The sequence below is a fragment of the Varanus komodoensis genome, unplaced genomic scaffold (genome assembly GCF_004798865.1).
Source record: "Varanus komodoensis strain SLA01 unplaced genomic scaffold, ASM479886v1 scaffold2, whole genome shotgun sequence".
Taxonomy (NCBI): Eukaryota; Metazoa; Chordata; class Lepidosauria; order Squamata; family Varanidae; genus Varanus; species Varanus komodoensis.
Window position 1 is genome coordinate 8,034,849 of NW_025335568.1, and position 14,570 is coordinate 8,049,418.

Genomic DNA, 14,570 nt, shown 5'->3' on the forward strand with positions numbered 1-14,570 from the left:
CGGGCCGCCGCCGCCTGCTGCTGTGGCTCGGGGCCGCCACGCAGCGCCGCGGGTTCGCCGGCCGCGCCGGGCCCGCGCCCGGCTTCGGCTCCCTGCAGGCCTCGCTGCTGCCTCCGGCCCTGGCGGGGAGACGCTACAGCCAGGTACGCACCGGGAGGGGGCGGGAAAATCCCGCTCTCGCGCCCCCTCCTGCTTCAGTTTCCTGCCGCCTGCTGCGCCCCTGCCCCTCATCTGCTGCACCGGGTTGTTGTGGGGACGAGCTGGCGAAAACAAACCCCTAGAGCAAGCACAGAGCAAACCCCTCTTTGCTATATGTAGCCTACCTCAAAGTTTTTATGAGGATAGAACAGGGACGAGGAGGAGGAGGGAAAGAAACCCCTCTTTGCACATCCTGATTTTTCCATCTTCAATGAGAAGAATTTATTTTCTTTATCAGGACTAGCCCTTCCTCCCCTCCTTCCTTCAAGTTTTTATATGCCGTCCAATACTAAAAGTTTCTGGAGGGCTTACAAACGAGGCAGTGAGAATAAAAGGCAGGGGAGGGAGTTATGTAAGCCATCTTAGGTTCTTTGCCAGAAAAAAGTGGGATATTAATTTAAATATATAAATGCCACCCAATAGCTGAAACTCTCTGGGCAGTTTACAGAAATTACAATGCTTAAAAATACTTTATAAAATTCTGTGGGTACAGTTGCAAGATACCAAGAGAAACAGGCCTTGGCAAGGGGCGGCATAGAAATGTTTTAATAAATAAATAATAAATAAACAGACATATATAGCTGCATACAGTTGTACAGTAATCAAGAAAATGTCAAGACCTGATTGAAAAGTGTCTTAATACATAGGAAGATTTGATGAAATAATTTTTCAGGGAACATTGCTTCTAAATCTATTCCTACCCCCTTAGTATTTCTTCTACCATCTCTCTTCAGAAACATGAATAAATGGAAAACCTTATATTGACTTATTTGTAGTATTTATATACCACTGGGTATAATAAAATCCCTAAGGACACAATTCTGTGCTGGAAGCTTCAGGCCTTTTTTCTGGCCACACTTGCATAGCATTACAACTAAATACATACTAAATGTGGGCCCCCCACTTCCCCTCAAAATTAACGTGGTTACTAAGTCTCTGAGATAGCTTTAATGTAGAAATAAAACTGCATGTGTATCCGTTGTCTTATAACACTTGTGTTTTTACTCCGAGGGGAGCAGGACAGCAGAGTATATGAGATTATGCTCTTTTTCTTCACAGTGACCTTGTGAGGTAGAGTGGGAGTGTATAATTGGATGAAGGTCACCTCCCATGTGGCGGAGCTTTGCAAGCTCCCTTCATCCTCTAAGACCTTTGAGACTGCCTCCTTCTTCCGTTTATCTGATGATGATAACTTGGCTAGATAGAAATGATCTTTCAGTCTTTGATGTACAACAAAGATATGAAGACATGGCACATAATAGTTTTCTCTGGTGTGCTTTTTTAGATTTATGTTTTGTGTCTTGCAAGGCAAGTAAAAAGAAGATTGCTTTTTCATGAGGGCAGGCTTAAGATGTTTAATATGAACCTGTATGCCATGTGTTGATCATCCATCTACACTGCAGATTGTGTTAATTACATGTAACTGAGACAGACAACTGGTTGAAAACATGTCCCATCTTACTGGTAAAACTTGCTAGTGATATCCCAAACATGCCCCTCAGAGCCTTAGAAGAGTGTCAGATGCACGCTTGACCCCAATCCCAGCGGTGGAATTTTCTAGGGCACTTCAGCTGATTCTGGTGCTTTGCCTGTGCATGTGAACCATCAGAGTCTGTTGTGAGATTATCCTAGATCATGACAGCTTTCTGTACTGAATACTCTGAAGATACTTTTTCCCAGGCATATTTTGTGCCCTTCCCAGTTGTGCTCTGTAGCAACCAGCTTGTCTCTCATATGCTTTGTCATCCTTATGTATCAATTATAATACTGATATAATCAACTTCTTTTGGAAGGAGCAGATATATGATGAATATCCCCCGCTCTCACAATATGAATCGCCTTCATCTCAGTCAAGCAATGAAGATGTGTTTCTTATTCATGCCCAAGGTCTGCCATACTTGTGTACTAAAGAAGATGTTCTTGACTTTTTTGCAGGTAACTTCATCTTTCTGGTTTACAGTGGGATGAGTAAAGGCTCAGCTACACATGAGGTTAAGCATGTGGTTCAATGCTTCATATATATTTTTAACTGCAGTCACATTGGGGAATGGGAGTGTGATGGGCGGGGTAGGGGACCCAAAGGAAACATTCCTTCTGATGCAGGTCCTAGTTTCACAAAGACTTTTTTATTTTGTTCATGGCAGGGGTAGGCAGGGAAAGGGTTAAATTCCCCCTTCCTTCCTCTTGCAGTTTTTTATCCTGAGAAGTGCCTCTCAGCAGCTGTAGTTTAAAAAAGAAACACAATGTTAAAAATTCAACATTGTGTATAGTTTGGCTCCAGAAGGTAACTCATTATTTATCTGTTGATAAGTCTCATGAAAATGAAGTAGTTGTAAATATTCAGTATAGGATAATTATATAATTGGATAAATAGAAGTGGTATTTCAGGTGCTACACTGATGTGGGTTACATATGCTAAATAGGACTATACAGGAGATTTGGCTATGTTTCCTTACTGAGATAATATATCTGGTTACGTGCTTATGTGAGTGTGTTTGGAAATTAAGATAGCAGAATAAAACATGTTTTTTGGCAGTCAACACCAGTTGAGCCCATAGGAGGACTCAGCTGCTTTTGTACTCCAAGATGAGTCAACTGTATTGATAAACCATGGACTGGGAACATAGGAAGCTGCCTGGTACAGAGTCATACCCTCGGTCCATCTAGCCCAGTGTTTTGACCTGACTGGCAGCAGCTCTCAAGGCAGGTGTTTTTGCTTTACTTGGAAATACTGGGATTGGAACCTAGACTCTTCTGCTGCATGCAAGCCTGGTGCTCTTTCGTGAGGCCACACCCACCCCTCTTCACCTCAGATCCTCTTTAGGCCAACAGTTTAGATAAGAGCCAGTTGCCTCAACCCCCCCCCCCCTTCCTTTGATGGCTTCTTGGGTTTCTTACAATTCATTGTATGAACTTTCCTTTCCTTGCATGCATTACTTCTGTTCTATAGGACTGTACCTAACAGCCACTCTGTACACTACACAGAAACCTGCCTGCACAGCTATACATAAAGCTAGCATCTTGAGTCCCCTTTGCTAAATTGAAATTATGGGCCTCAGTCCAGATGGGTGACCACATGTGGTAGGGAAGCAGGGGTTGGACTCATTGACTTTACAGGACCCTTTCAATTCTACCAGTGTTGTATTTAGGAACTCCTCTTACACCTTCATATAGATGACTGTATGTAACAGTTCTGTATAAGTGTATGTTGCAATAACTTCAGTGTGCAGGTACATCAATCCAACATGTTTTTCATCACGCATCACTGAAATATATGTAAAATTGTTCGCATTATGAATTGTTTGTATGTTTATAAAGCATATTTTACATAGAAGTTTGATAACTGGATGAGATATGATTGGAGTATAGACATAATCTGGACTTTGAGAGACCTTTATCTGCTATAGCTTGTTTCTTACTAAAGCAAAATGTTGCAAAACTTCAAGAAGTCTATTTGCATTTGAAACAGGTAGAAAAGTCTCTGACCCTTTGTATGCTTGCTCCCTCCCTAGGCATCAGGGTTCGAAATGGAGCAAATGGCATATACTTCTTCTTAAACCAAGATGGCAAACGCAGAGGAGATGCTTTGATTGAATTAGAGTCGAAAGAGGATGTGCACAATGCTTTAAAGAAGCATCGACAGTATCTGGGCCAGCGATATGTAGAAGGTAGGTTTGGTTTCAGCTTATGCGTAAGAAGGCTTACTGTGATACAATCCAAGAACTTAACGCACTACAGTTGCAGGGTAAAATTGAGTATCACATGAGCAGTCAATTTCCCGTCACTCCCATCTCTGCTGCAGTCACCTCCTGAACCTCCAAATCTGCTCTTGCAGGTGCTGCATTTCTCTGGAATAGACCTGGGGAAATGCAGGGGCAGGGGAAGCTGGTGGTGGATGGCCTGCATTGGCTTCAATCCACATTTCACTCAGCTAAACACTGTGTGTTGTGGAATTTTACAGTTTCTGAAGTACATAATGAGGATGTTGATGCTATCATGAAGAGTCTGCAGTCCAGTTCAGCATCTGTGACCAACGACGGAGTGGTACGACTGAGAGGTCTTCCATACAGTTGCACCGAAGCGGAGATTTCTAAATTCTTCTCAGGTGTGTGGAATAGTGATTATGTGAGCTAGTGTGGAATAGTGTGTGAATAGTGATTATGGAATAGTGATTATGGACTCTGTGTGGAATAGTGATTATGTGAGCTGGTGACCATGCACCACCGCTGAAGTAATGTCGGTGTTGTATAATGACATGGAATGATTTTAATTTACAAGAATCTTGTCTAATATATGTCAGGTGTACAGATATTAAATTGGATTTCTTGGGTGGGCAGAAGAGGTTATCTCAAAGGGGAGAATCCAGAAGCCCATTTAAATATGGCTGGAAACCAGCCTTCTTTTAAGATGAGAAAAAATATAGTTCTGATGAAGGGGGGGGGAGAGAGAACAATGATCACATTAATGGTATCTATACATTTCTATACCACCCAGTAGCTCTCTTGGTGGTTCATTGTTCATTCCCAAAGGAATGGAACAGCAGAATAATTTCATTAAGCTTAAGTGGATTGCACTTCCCTGGGGCAGTCACTGACAAACCAGGGTATCTTCCAGCTGTGTCACAGTACAACTCTCATCATCTCCATTTGAAAAGGTGGAAATTGTAGTCCAGTACACCTGGAGGACACCAGAACAGGGAGGCTGCCCTTGGGGTTCACTGAGCATGTCATACCCAGAAACAGGATCCAAAGAAGTGGATGTGTTAAGTGTTAGTACCACTTTATTTAAGGCAATTTTTCATATGCTATTGTATGAGGGAATATGTGCATATTTTGCTTTCCTGACAAAAAAAAGGTAAACTATGTCTTACAGCTATCAAGATGAATATGCTAATATGCCTTTTCTTACAGGTTTAACTATAGTGGGCATAACTTTTGTTATGGACCAGATGGGAATAAGGAAAACAGGAGAAGCGTTTGTGCAGTTTGCTACACCGGAAATGGCTACTCAAGCCTTGTTAAAGGACAAGGAGGAAATTGGAAGCCGGTATGTGGATGCTGGGAAACTGCCCACTCAGACTCCTTGCAGGAAACAATTGAGTGCAGGGGGACGGTATTGTTCACACAAAAGTTGCACTTTAAAAGCCAATGGAAAGCTGCTGCCAAAAAATGACAGTGAATCTCTTCTTGATGCTGGGGGAAAAACTTGGAAGAAAACTATACTTAAATAGATTTGTAAGTGTTAGGATGTGAGCACCGCATTTGACTTCTAGTTTGGTCATGAAACCCTTATGTAGATTTGATTAAGTTCCTGTCTCTACTGATTATCTATCTGTCAGCAGCAACCAAAATATTAGTGCAGGAGGGGGAACGTGAAGTGCCCTATCTGAAGCACTTTCGTGCCACCCTTATGCTTAATGACAGGGTGCACTAATCATAGTTTCTGATTCTTGTTGCTTGGTCACTTGCAGTCTGCGGTGCAAAAAACCCAGTTTGCTTTCACTTGCTTAAGGCACCATCCTCTGCATGTTTAGGCAGTAAAAATGCCTGAGCCAGCCATGTTTCTATCTAAACACGTGTGAGCTGGTGTCACTCATATTTGAGGTTTGCAGTCATGTATGACTTGATTCTTTAGTGGTCATGATTTAAGTCCTCTTGCTAACCCTAATTTAACTCCTCTCACTTTAAAAACAAAACCACAAAACTATAGCTACATAGAAATATTCCCGAGCCAAAAGAGTAAAATTCGAACCCACAATGGTTTTTTTGGGGGTAAGAAGATGATGGGATATCCCACTATGAAGCAAGAGCCTGAACCTGTTTTTGAGGAAAGCGAGTTGAGTGAAGCCTTGCGACCTGCTGCAGCTTATGAAAGTGATAAAGAAAATGGTAAGTGTGTACAGTACATAGCAATTTGTGTTCGGCATGACACCTGGAAAATAGGCCACTGTATCAAAGTATGTCTTAGTTTATATGAACATGTATTTTACATATATGGGAAACAAACAAGGGATCTGTTGGCTTTCAACTCTTTGCACACAGGAAGACTTGATGCTTCCAAAGGCTGAGTGTCAAAGAAAGCAGCATTTAAATGAATTAAAATGAAATATTGGGGGAATTATAACTACATGCATCTGGGGGTTTATTCATGCATTAACACTGAGGAGATAACATTTAAAATATCTCTGGGGTTCAGTATGCTGGGATACGTAGAAAATCATGGGTGGGGTGCTGATTGTGAAGAAGGGCCAAGAGAGCTTTTAGGAGAAGTTTCAGCTTAGGGTGTTTCCACTGAGAAAGAAGTGGCCAGTTGTGTGGGATTGTGAGAGGGTTTTGGAGACGGGGGTTTGAGCAAATGCAGATTGTTGGAAGAAAGCAGATGGAGAGGACTCAAAGAGTGAGGGGAGGTTCCAAAGACAGGGAGTTTGCAAGTTTTGAATAGGGTTAGGAAAAGGAAGAAAAAACATGATTGGTATATGGGCCATTGGGAAGCAAAGTAGAAGACAGTGTAAGAAATTACCTCTCCTTGTAGGCTGACTGACCTCTCCATGTAAGCTGATGGAAAGCTTTGTTGAGTTCCTCTGGAAAAGAAAGGAAAAAAGGAGGAAAAGAAGGGGATTGCTGTGCTGAGGAGAAAGTGTGAGGGATGGAACAGGTCATTAATATGTTCTGTTCATTTGGGTGGTTCTTTAAATCCCTCATCTTAAGATTTATGTTTTTTTTAAAAAAAAAGGCAAAGCATATTTTCCTGAGATTGTTTGTGGGATGTTAGAAAATGGATTCTTAGGTGTTAAGACATCAGGGGAAGAAAAGAGAATATCAAGTCTTCTTTTGTTCTTGTTATAAGGAAAGGGCAAGTGTTGATGAGTCATATTATGCCTGTCTCTGTCTGTTGTAGGTCCAAGGGAGCTGAGGGGATTTGGGGGATTGTCTGCACCACGCTTTGGAATGTGCAGGGACTTGAGATCTAAAAGGACCTGTTTTTTTACTCTTTTCCAAGACCAAAATACCTAACCCCTTTCATTTGTAGGATTCCCCCCACCTCAAAAAAAAAAAAAAAAAAAGAGCAGAATCTGGGTTGCTTGCTTGCTAACCCACATTAGAGCTGGTAGACAATCCCATGGGTCTTTGCAACACAACCTCAGCACACACACCCTTTGCCATTGAGCATACATATGCTCATTAGTGGGATATAATTTATTTTGTAGTTTTTTCTTAACCTTTGGAGATTTGTGCATATCTAGAGTTTGGTGAGGAGGTTACCTTCAGGGCAATCTATGCAAATCAGCTAAAGTGCAGTAATTCCTATGCTTAAGATATTTGCACAAATCTTCTTGAAAGTAAAAAAAGGCTAAATATATGCTAATCTCCTCGAGTGTGAATGTTTTTTTAATGTTACATTTCACTCTTCCCAATGGTGAAAAAATAATGATAAATATTTGAATCTTCCTGAAGGTCAAAAAACAAACATTAAATTTGCACTGGTGAAAAGGAAGGGTGCTTCTGACTAGGAAGGTGATGATGTAAACTGTCCACTGTTGTTTCAAGACATAACAGAAGATATAGTTATCAAGATTTCAAGGAGTTGCTGTGTTTTCAACTGCTATCATTCTGCATTTCTGCAGTCCTTTTGTGCAAGCTACACACAAGCCATTGTGGTGAGTTTGTACATCACAACAGCACTCTCTAAAAGCAAGCCATCCTGAACAACCCAGCAACAAGCGATGGTTACTCAGGATGGCTTATGTGTGGTTAACACACCACACTGAGGAATCAGTGCCAAGTTCAGACATCATAAGACGCCACCTTGAAACAAGGCTCAACAGCCCACTTTAGGTCGTTACACTATGTAAACTAGGTCAAAGAGAGGTAGATACACAAATGAAGTTGCTAAATGTTCATTTTTGCCTTTTTTCAATGCTACAGAAGTTTTGAAGCAAGCATTTGAAACCCATCGAGATGTGTCAGAGGCTGGGAGTTTCTCCTCGTTTCATTTTGTTCATTTGAAAGGTCTGCCCTATCACGCAACAGCCCAAAATATTATAAATGTACGTAGGGGTAAGATCACTTCAAATATCCTGAGCAATTTTACTAGGAAGTTCTTTCAACCTTAAAAATAGAGATGTATGCCTTTATTGTCAACTGCAACTTTTTAAAAGACTCAATCAGCCTGAAACAGTTTGGTAAGCAGTTGGTAAAGCTCATCTTGCTGAATGAGTGTCCTTGCCTATTTTCATTTCTCAGTAAGTATTTGGAAAAGGAAAGGCAAGAGCATATGGACATGTTACGGCAGCTGTTTAATGTGTCCCTTCTATGGCTTAGAAATGAATAGTAACACTAACATTTGCATTGAACAGCTCAAGGATTGAGCTTCCAGAATTTTACTGGTCTGTAATGTATTCCATGCTATTTAGCTTCTCTGAGTTGTGGCATACGATGTACCTAAGGGCCAGCATTCAAAGAGCCACTTAAATAAGTTCTGCATGCAGAGAGAGAACTGGGATTGTGTTTCTTGATCGTCCACCATGCTGCATGGCAAACAGCTGCCAAAGTTAGGATTTTAGGATTCATGGTGGATTTGCTGTTATAAAGTAAAAAGGCAGACAAGTTACTCATGTCCTCATCCTTGGTAGTATCTGAAGAAGCTCTGTGCACGCCCACCCTAATGCTTAAGCTTCAGATTGTGAAGCAGCTTTGGCTTTGTGCAAAAAGTAATTTGGCTTATTGGGTCCTAGACAGAAATTGCTATTTTGTTGATGGTTATAAATAAAGACCAGCAAAGCCCCAGCTTCTGTTCTATTTTAATTTTCAGGTGCTAATAGGCTATAAAATCTGACTTTTACGCACCTTTTTTTTTCTTGACAGTTTTTCGCTCCCCTGAAACCAGTGAGGATCACTATGGAATATAATTCAAGTGGAAAAGCAACAGGAGAAGCAGATGTGCACTTTGAGACACATGAAGATGCAGTTGCAGCCATGGCTAAGAACAGGTCTAACATGCGTAAGTAGGACTTGGGCCTGTTCCCTGGCTGCAGAGGGTTGGGAGGGCGTTGTCAAGGCAAGGCTGTGCTGAAACGGAAGCGTGGGAAGTTCATGGGAAGAGGCCTTTGGAAAAGGTTTGTATTCTCTTATTTTGAAGCTGTGAAGTTTGTTGTGCAAATACTATTTTTCAGCGTGGCCTCCCGATGTGGCCAAACACCCGCACTGCATATACTGCAAGCAGGCTCCTAGAATGACTCTAGAAGACTAAATTTATGTTCTTGCACCTCTAGTTGTAGCTATGCTTGATTCATTTGGAAGCTCTTTGTATGGGTTTGCTCATACAGAATGGCAGTTGCACATTAGTCCCCAAAAATACCAGTAACCAGATGTAACCAGACCTTGTCCAGACATGACTCCACATCTGTGGTTTAACTGCTTTGGGCACTTGCCTCTCCAATAAAGAAACCTCTAGACACTGAAGTCAGGAAAATGGATCTCACAGTGAACATCAGCATGCAGCGTGATTAATAGGTATCTGTTGCTGCATCCACTATTGCTAAATTCGTAAATGTTAATTTTCCATTCAAACTATTTTCTTGTTCCACAGAACATAGATACATTGAATTATTCCTGAATTCATCACCAAGCAGGAAGAATGGTTGCCAGTGACAATGGCATAATTCCCAAAGTTTAGGTGAGTGCCATGGCAGCCTTAGCTTCTTCGGAAAATAACACCAACATGGCTGGCTGGCTTATTCCATTTGTGTGCTGCCCCATAGTCTGTGGGCTGTGCTCTTTCCACAGTGAAGATCTCCTGCTATCAGAGAAGGGTTGGCAGATTCAACTCACGGCCTCTGCTTTTTGGACAGTAGTGACTAATGCAAAACCATGAGCATGGGAAAAGCACCATTTTATCTGTCAAAGCACTTTCCTCTCTAGTCAAAACATCCTCTCTCCCAGTAGGCGAATGCGATGACAGCACTTATCCTTTCTCATCTGTTGCTCCCCAGCAAATGATATCCTAGCGATAGTACTGTCATTATGACTGGGAGCCAATTGATAGCTTTATTCTCCATGCATTTGACTTAATGCAGCCAATTTCAGGCCCAAAACATGTTGGGTCAAGAATCAATTCCCCTTTCATGAAGATTTATTCCTTTTAATTAAAGAACAGATTTTAAGCCAGTTAAATGCACTAAGTAAGAAACAGCCCAAGAATAGGAAAAGGTTGGGTGGGTGCATCCACTTCCACTATAGGATTTTTATGAGGTAGGCACGTGAATGGGACTTGCAGCCAGGTTTTGCATGCAGCGCTCTGGTTTATTGGATGGTTCTTTTCTTAAATGCCTCTGTTACATGCAGGCCAGGTTGGGTTTTGCCCTGTGCTACAACAGCTTTTCAAGTCTCTCTTTACAGGCATAAGGGTGAAGCATTGTTTTAGGAAAATTAGAATTCTCAGTGATAAAATTCTTCATCAACCTCTGAGCTTTTCTGCACTCCTGCAGAACACACTCCGCATGTTCCCATTGTGTCAGATTTGAAATCTGAAGAGGATTGGACAGGAGAATTTGTTCATTTAATCTTATCTTTTTTTTTCCTCTCACAGGATAAATCAAGATGCATTTCATTTGCACATTTTTCTAGAGCTGGAATACAGGGGGTCCCTGTAACCAGAAATGACAAATTCTAAAGGACACTTTTTCTGAATTGCCTTTCAAAGAAAATCCAGCAGCTGTATCTCAAACCCCACAATTGTTTGTGCAGATGTTTTATGTAAACCAAAATTAAAGTTGAACTGTCTGTAAAACTTTTTGCTACAGTACATGTCATGGTAGACCCAGGGCCAAGCTGTGATGTACAGGTGTAGCGTAACGTGACTGGCACAGAGAGAAGCAGGTGCCGCTTTCAGGAATGGGTATTAACATCATTACCAACTTCATTAGTTGAGTCTAGCTTTGGGGTGGGGGGAGGGGAGAAGCACTCAGACATGTTCTGGCAGTGGGGGAGCATGATTCTCCAAGATGTTTTTGATAGTTCGACCATGGTAATATAGTCAGTGGAGTTACAACTTTGCAAGTGCTGCCCATAAAACATAACAGCAGAGATGCTTTAATCAGAATTTGTGGCATGGGGAAGCCCCACAGTGGAGATGGCATGCACAAACGAGTGTGTTATGTTACCTGCAGGGAACAGGACAGGGAATCTGACGTATCGGTCATATTTAAGATATACTGACTGCCAGTAAAGTGCTACAGAGAAGCTACTAAATCTCCAGAAGGGAAGTTTTGTGTACACTAAACTTAAGTGATAGGAATATTTCATTCAGAGTGACACACAGGAAAAACATTTCAGCCTTCATTGAGTGGTTATATTAAGACTAGGGTAATCCCAAGCAAGCAGTTTCTTAGGTGATGCAGTGGTAGGGACAGGGCAAGGTGAAGAAGGCTGACATCTTAGGTGATAATATCTGGTTGGCTATACTTTTTCTCTCCTGCTAAGGCTGAAACAGTGAGTTACATCGCCTGAAAGTTTGCAGAACTCAAGTTTCTGCCCCCTGAAAGTGGAAGAGTTAGGTGCAGGAACCGCCCAAGTGGAGGAACCCCCCCCCCCATCCCGAAATCCACCAGAAGGGCTTTCTGTGAGTGAGACACTGCCTGCTAGCATGATGTCCTTATTGGATGCAGCTTGATACAAAGACACATAAATTTTGCAGGATGGTATATGTAAAACCAATCTCCAGATAAGCATATAATTGTTGCTACTACCATTTGGGCAGAAAAATTAAAAATGCTACTATCCATGCATCAATTTTGGACCTAAACCAGGGTAAATCCGGAGAAGTTTGCCGGATAGTCTTCGTATATCCCTACTATTTTTTCAGGCTCTTGAAAAAGCAGTTTTATTGCACATAGCTTGCTGCTGATGTGACAAAATGGCAGTTCTGTATTATTAGAATTAGGAAGGGGCTGCTGTGTTCCACAGGCAAAGCTGCGACTTGAGACCCAGCTCACCGCTGCTGTGTACTGTGATAAGTAGATGTTAAGCATTGCTTATTAGTTTTGCCTGTCTGATCATCAAGTCAATGTATAACTAATAAATGAAAGCATATTTCTTAATGCAGACAAGAGTCTTCAGGGTCCTTTATCCTGTGTTTACAAGTATTAAATAATAAAGTTTTCAAAGGCAATGCTGGTCTATTCACTAGAAGACCAGTGGTCCACACAAGAACCCAGATCTCCCAGGTGTCTTGTCCAGCACTAACCACCACACCACACCAGCTCTCAGAGAGGAGCCGGCAAATTAGTGTCCAGGCTCCAGGTCACTCTGCTCACACTATGGTGCAGTCCACAGTACAAAACCTCAGGAAACAAAGGAGTTGGGAGAGGAGTTCTGGTCAAAAGACCTGCCCTTTATGTTAGGTATTTGTGGGGATTGACTAAAGAATATTCACTCAAAACAGGCTGAAGTTACGCGAATTAGATGAGAGCTTTATTGCCTCTTTGTGAGGTCAGCTTGGCTAATGATTCTCATGGTTTCCTAAGTACATAATCATCCTTTAGTAAGGGCACATACCACAGAAACTAATAGTTTACAGAAACTGTTGTTAAAATTGGGATGGATCCAGATGGAACCATGCTCAGAATAGTCCCACGGTGCAATCATTGGTGGTTCTGTATTCTACTCTGAATGTGACTCCCTTTGGACCCAGCCCCTACAAAAGGCCGATCAATTGCAGTGAACAATCTCTACAGTACACATACCAAGTTCCCAAAAGCTCTGCCACCCTGACGCTGCCATGCTAGTTACATTCAGTAAAGAACCTCCATACAACACAACCATAAAGGTAAAATGTAAAGCAATTTCATACAGATTCAAATATATTCTACAGTCTTGATTTAATGCCCAGTATAAGGGGCTGCATCCTACAAAGCACACAGTTTACCAAGCGGACACATTCTGCAATCGCACAGCAGCCACTGCTGCAAGATAAATTCTCCATTTCAAGGTGCATTCTATAACCCATCTTCCAAAAATCCTAGGGTATAGTACCTTAAAGAAAAGCGGGTATCAGTACATATACCATCGAAATATTGCCCACAGCCATACTGGGTCATTCACATCTGCAGACTGCACAGCCAAGCTCTGCAAACGTTTAAAAGTCGAGGATTCAAGCTCCTCTCGTCCTAGATATGTACAGACAGTGGCTGTTTTGAGGATGATTTGATGGAATGAGTATCTGTTCAAAAACACCATCTTTTGAGTGCTATAAGTCAGCCAGTTGTGCAGGAAAAATAAGCGTTCATTTTTCACACCGTGAATTTTCTTTCAAACGTTTTGGTAACACATTCATGTATTTTTTTTAAAGCAGCATATGTAAAGCACTGTCATGAGGAAAATGAAAAACAGGCACATACAAACCTGTTGGCAGCACTTTCCTCTTTAACAGGACATTCATTTTTATTTTCACACGTTATTTAGTCCCAAGAGCTCTTGAAGCTTTATTCAGGTGCTACATTTTAGCAAACGTACAGCTGGTAGGCTGTACAGCGCAGGTGACATGCACCAATGATTTCTGTAGACGGCTCTAATTCAGAGCCAGTGCTTGAATTCATATTCACATGGCTCACTCTTAGAAAATCAAACAGGCCATGGAACATGGCCTGTGCCCTAAGCAGTAAACAAGCAGAGTTGTTTGTGTACAGTTGATGAACACAGTGAGGGCCACGCACCCTGCAAAAGCAAAGATGTGGCCTGGAGGAAAAAAATATTTTCTATCAAGTTTAACACATACATTGTGCTAGCTTATCCTCCATCCCCACCTTACCACCTCATGGGAGCTGTCAGCTTTTAGTTCGATATGCTTCACAAAGACTAATGCATAACCAAAACCTTCTGTGCCTCAAATCTTAACACCAAGCTTAAAGTACTTGGTTTTAGGAGACACTTAAGAGCAAGGGATTCCAGGACCCATGTCAGACAGAGTGAGAACCTCTGGGAGCAGTTCACCTGGAGGCCCTTAATTTTACAAATCAGACTGTCATTAAAAGCCTCACATGCTCTGAACATGCAAGAAAAGGTAGTTTTCTTTCCAAACATGCATGCACACGAACATACAAAGCTGAAGAGCTCCAAGGATATTCAGAAGCAGTCCTGAGAGATGGAGTCCTCCGGTATAAACAAACTGAATTTGACAGAACTGGCATCCTGACGACAGAGTCCTAAGAGGGACTTGCAGAATATTGCTGTATTAAGTGCTTGTGGCATTGGTTGCAGACACGCTCTGGGTTGATGCTGGAGGGAAGAGGCAGTTCATTTGCTGAGCAATCTTCACAGAAGGCTCCCCCACAGTTCTTGCAGGTATGCTTAAACAGGGGAAGAAAAAAACTGGCT

The 14,570-nt window shown here is 41.9% G+C and overlaps 2 protein-coding genes across 5 annotated transcripts in view; one reads left to right on the plus strand and one right to left on the minus strand.

The window, feature by feature from the left end:
- Positions 1-12,301, plus strand: part of GRSF1 (G-rich RNA sequence binding factor 1) — a 12,665-nt gene extending 364 nt beyond the window's left edge. Inside the window, exons 2-11 of the mRNA XM_044428476.1 lie at positions 45-143; positions 1,992-2,133; positions 3,711-3,866; positions 4,160-4,303; positions 5,109-5,244; positions 5,908-6,086; positions 8,124-8,245; positions 9,063-9,198; positions 9,787-9,873; positions 10,786-12,301. Coding sequence (XP_044284411.1) covers positions 45-143; positions 1,992-2,133; positions 3,711-3,866; positions 4,160-4,303; positions 5,109-5,244; positions 5,908-6,086; positions 8,124-8,245; positions 9,063-9,198; positions 9,787-9,848 — 1,176 coding nt within the window. The 3' untranslated portion in view covers positions 9,849-9,873; positions 10,786-12,301. The remainder of the gene's footprint in view (positions 1-44; positions 144-1,991; positions 2,134-3,710; positions 3,867-4,159; positions 4,304-5,108; positions 5,245-5,907; positions 6,087-8,123; positions 8,246-9,062; positions 9,199-9,786; positions 9,874-10,785) is intronic.
- Positions 12,302-12,641: 340 nt separating this feature from the next.
- RUFY3 (RUN and FYVE domain containing 3) overlaps positions 12,642-14,570 on the minus strand; it is a 58,648-nt gene continuing 56,719 nt past the window's right edge. For all 4 annotated transcript variants that reach the window (XM_044428364.1, XM_044428362.1, XM_044428363.1 and 1 more), the window contains one exon: positions 12,642-14,542. In XM_044428364.1, coding sequence (XP_044284299.1) covers positions 14,399-14,542 — 144 coding nt within the window. In that variant the 3' untranslated portion in view covers positions 12,642-14,398. The remainder of the gene's footprint in view (positions 14,543-14,570) is intronic.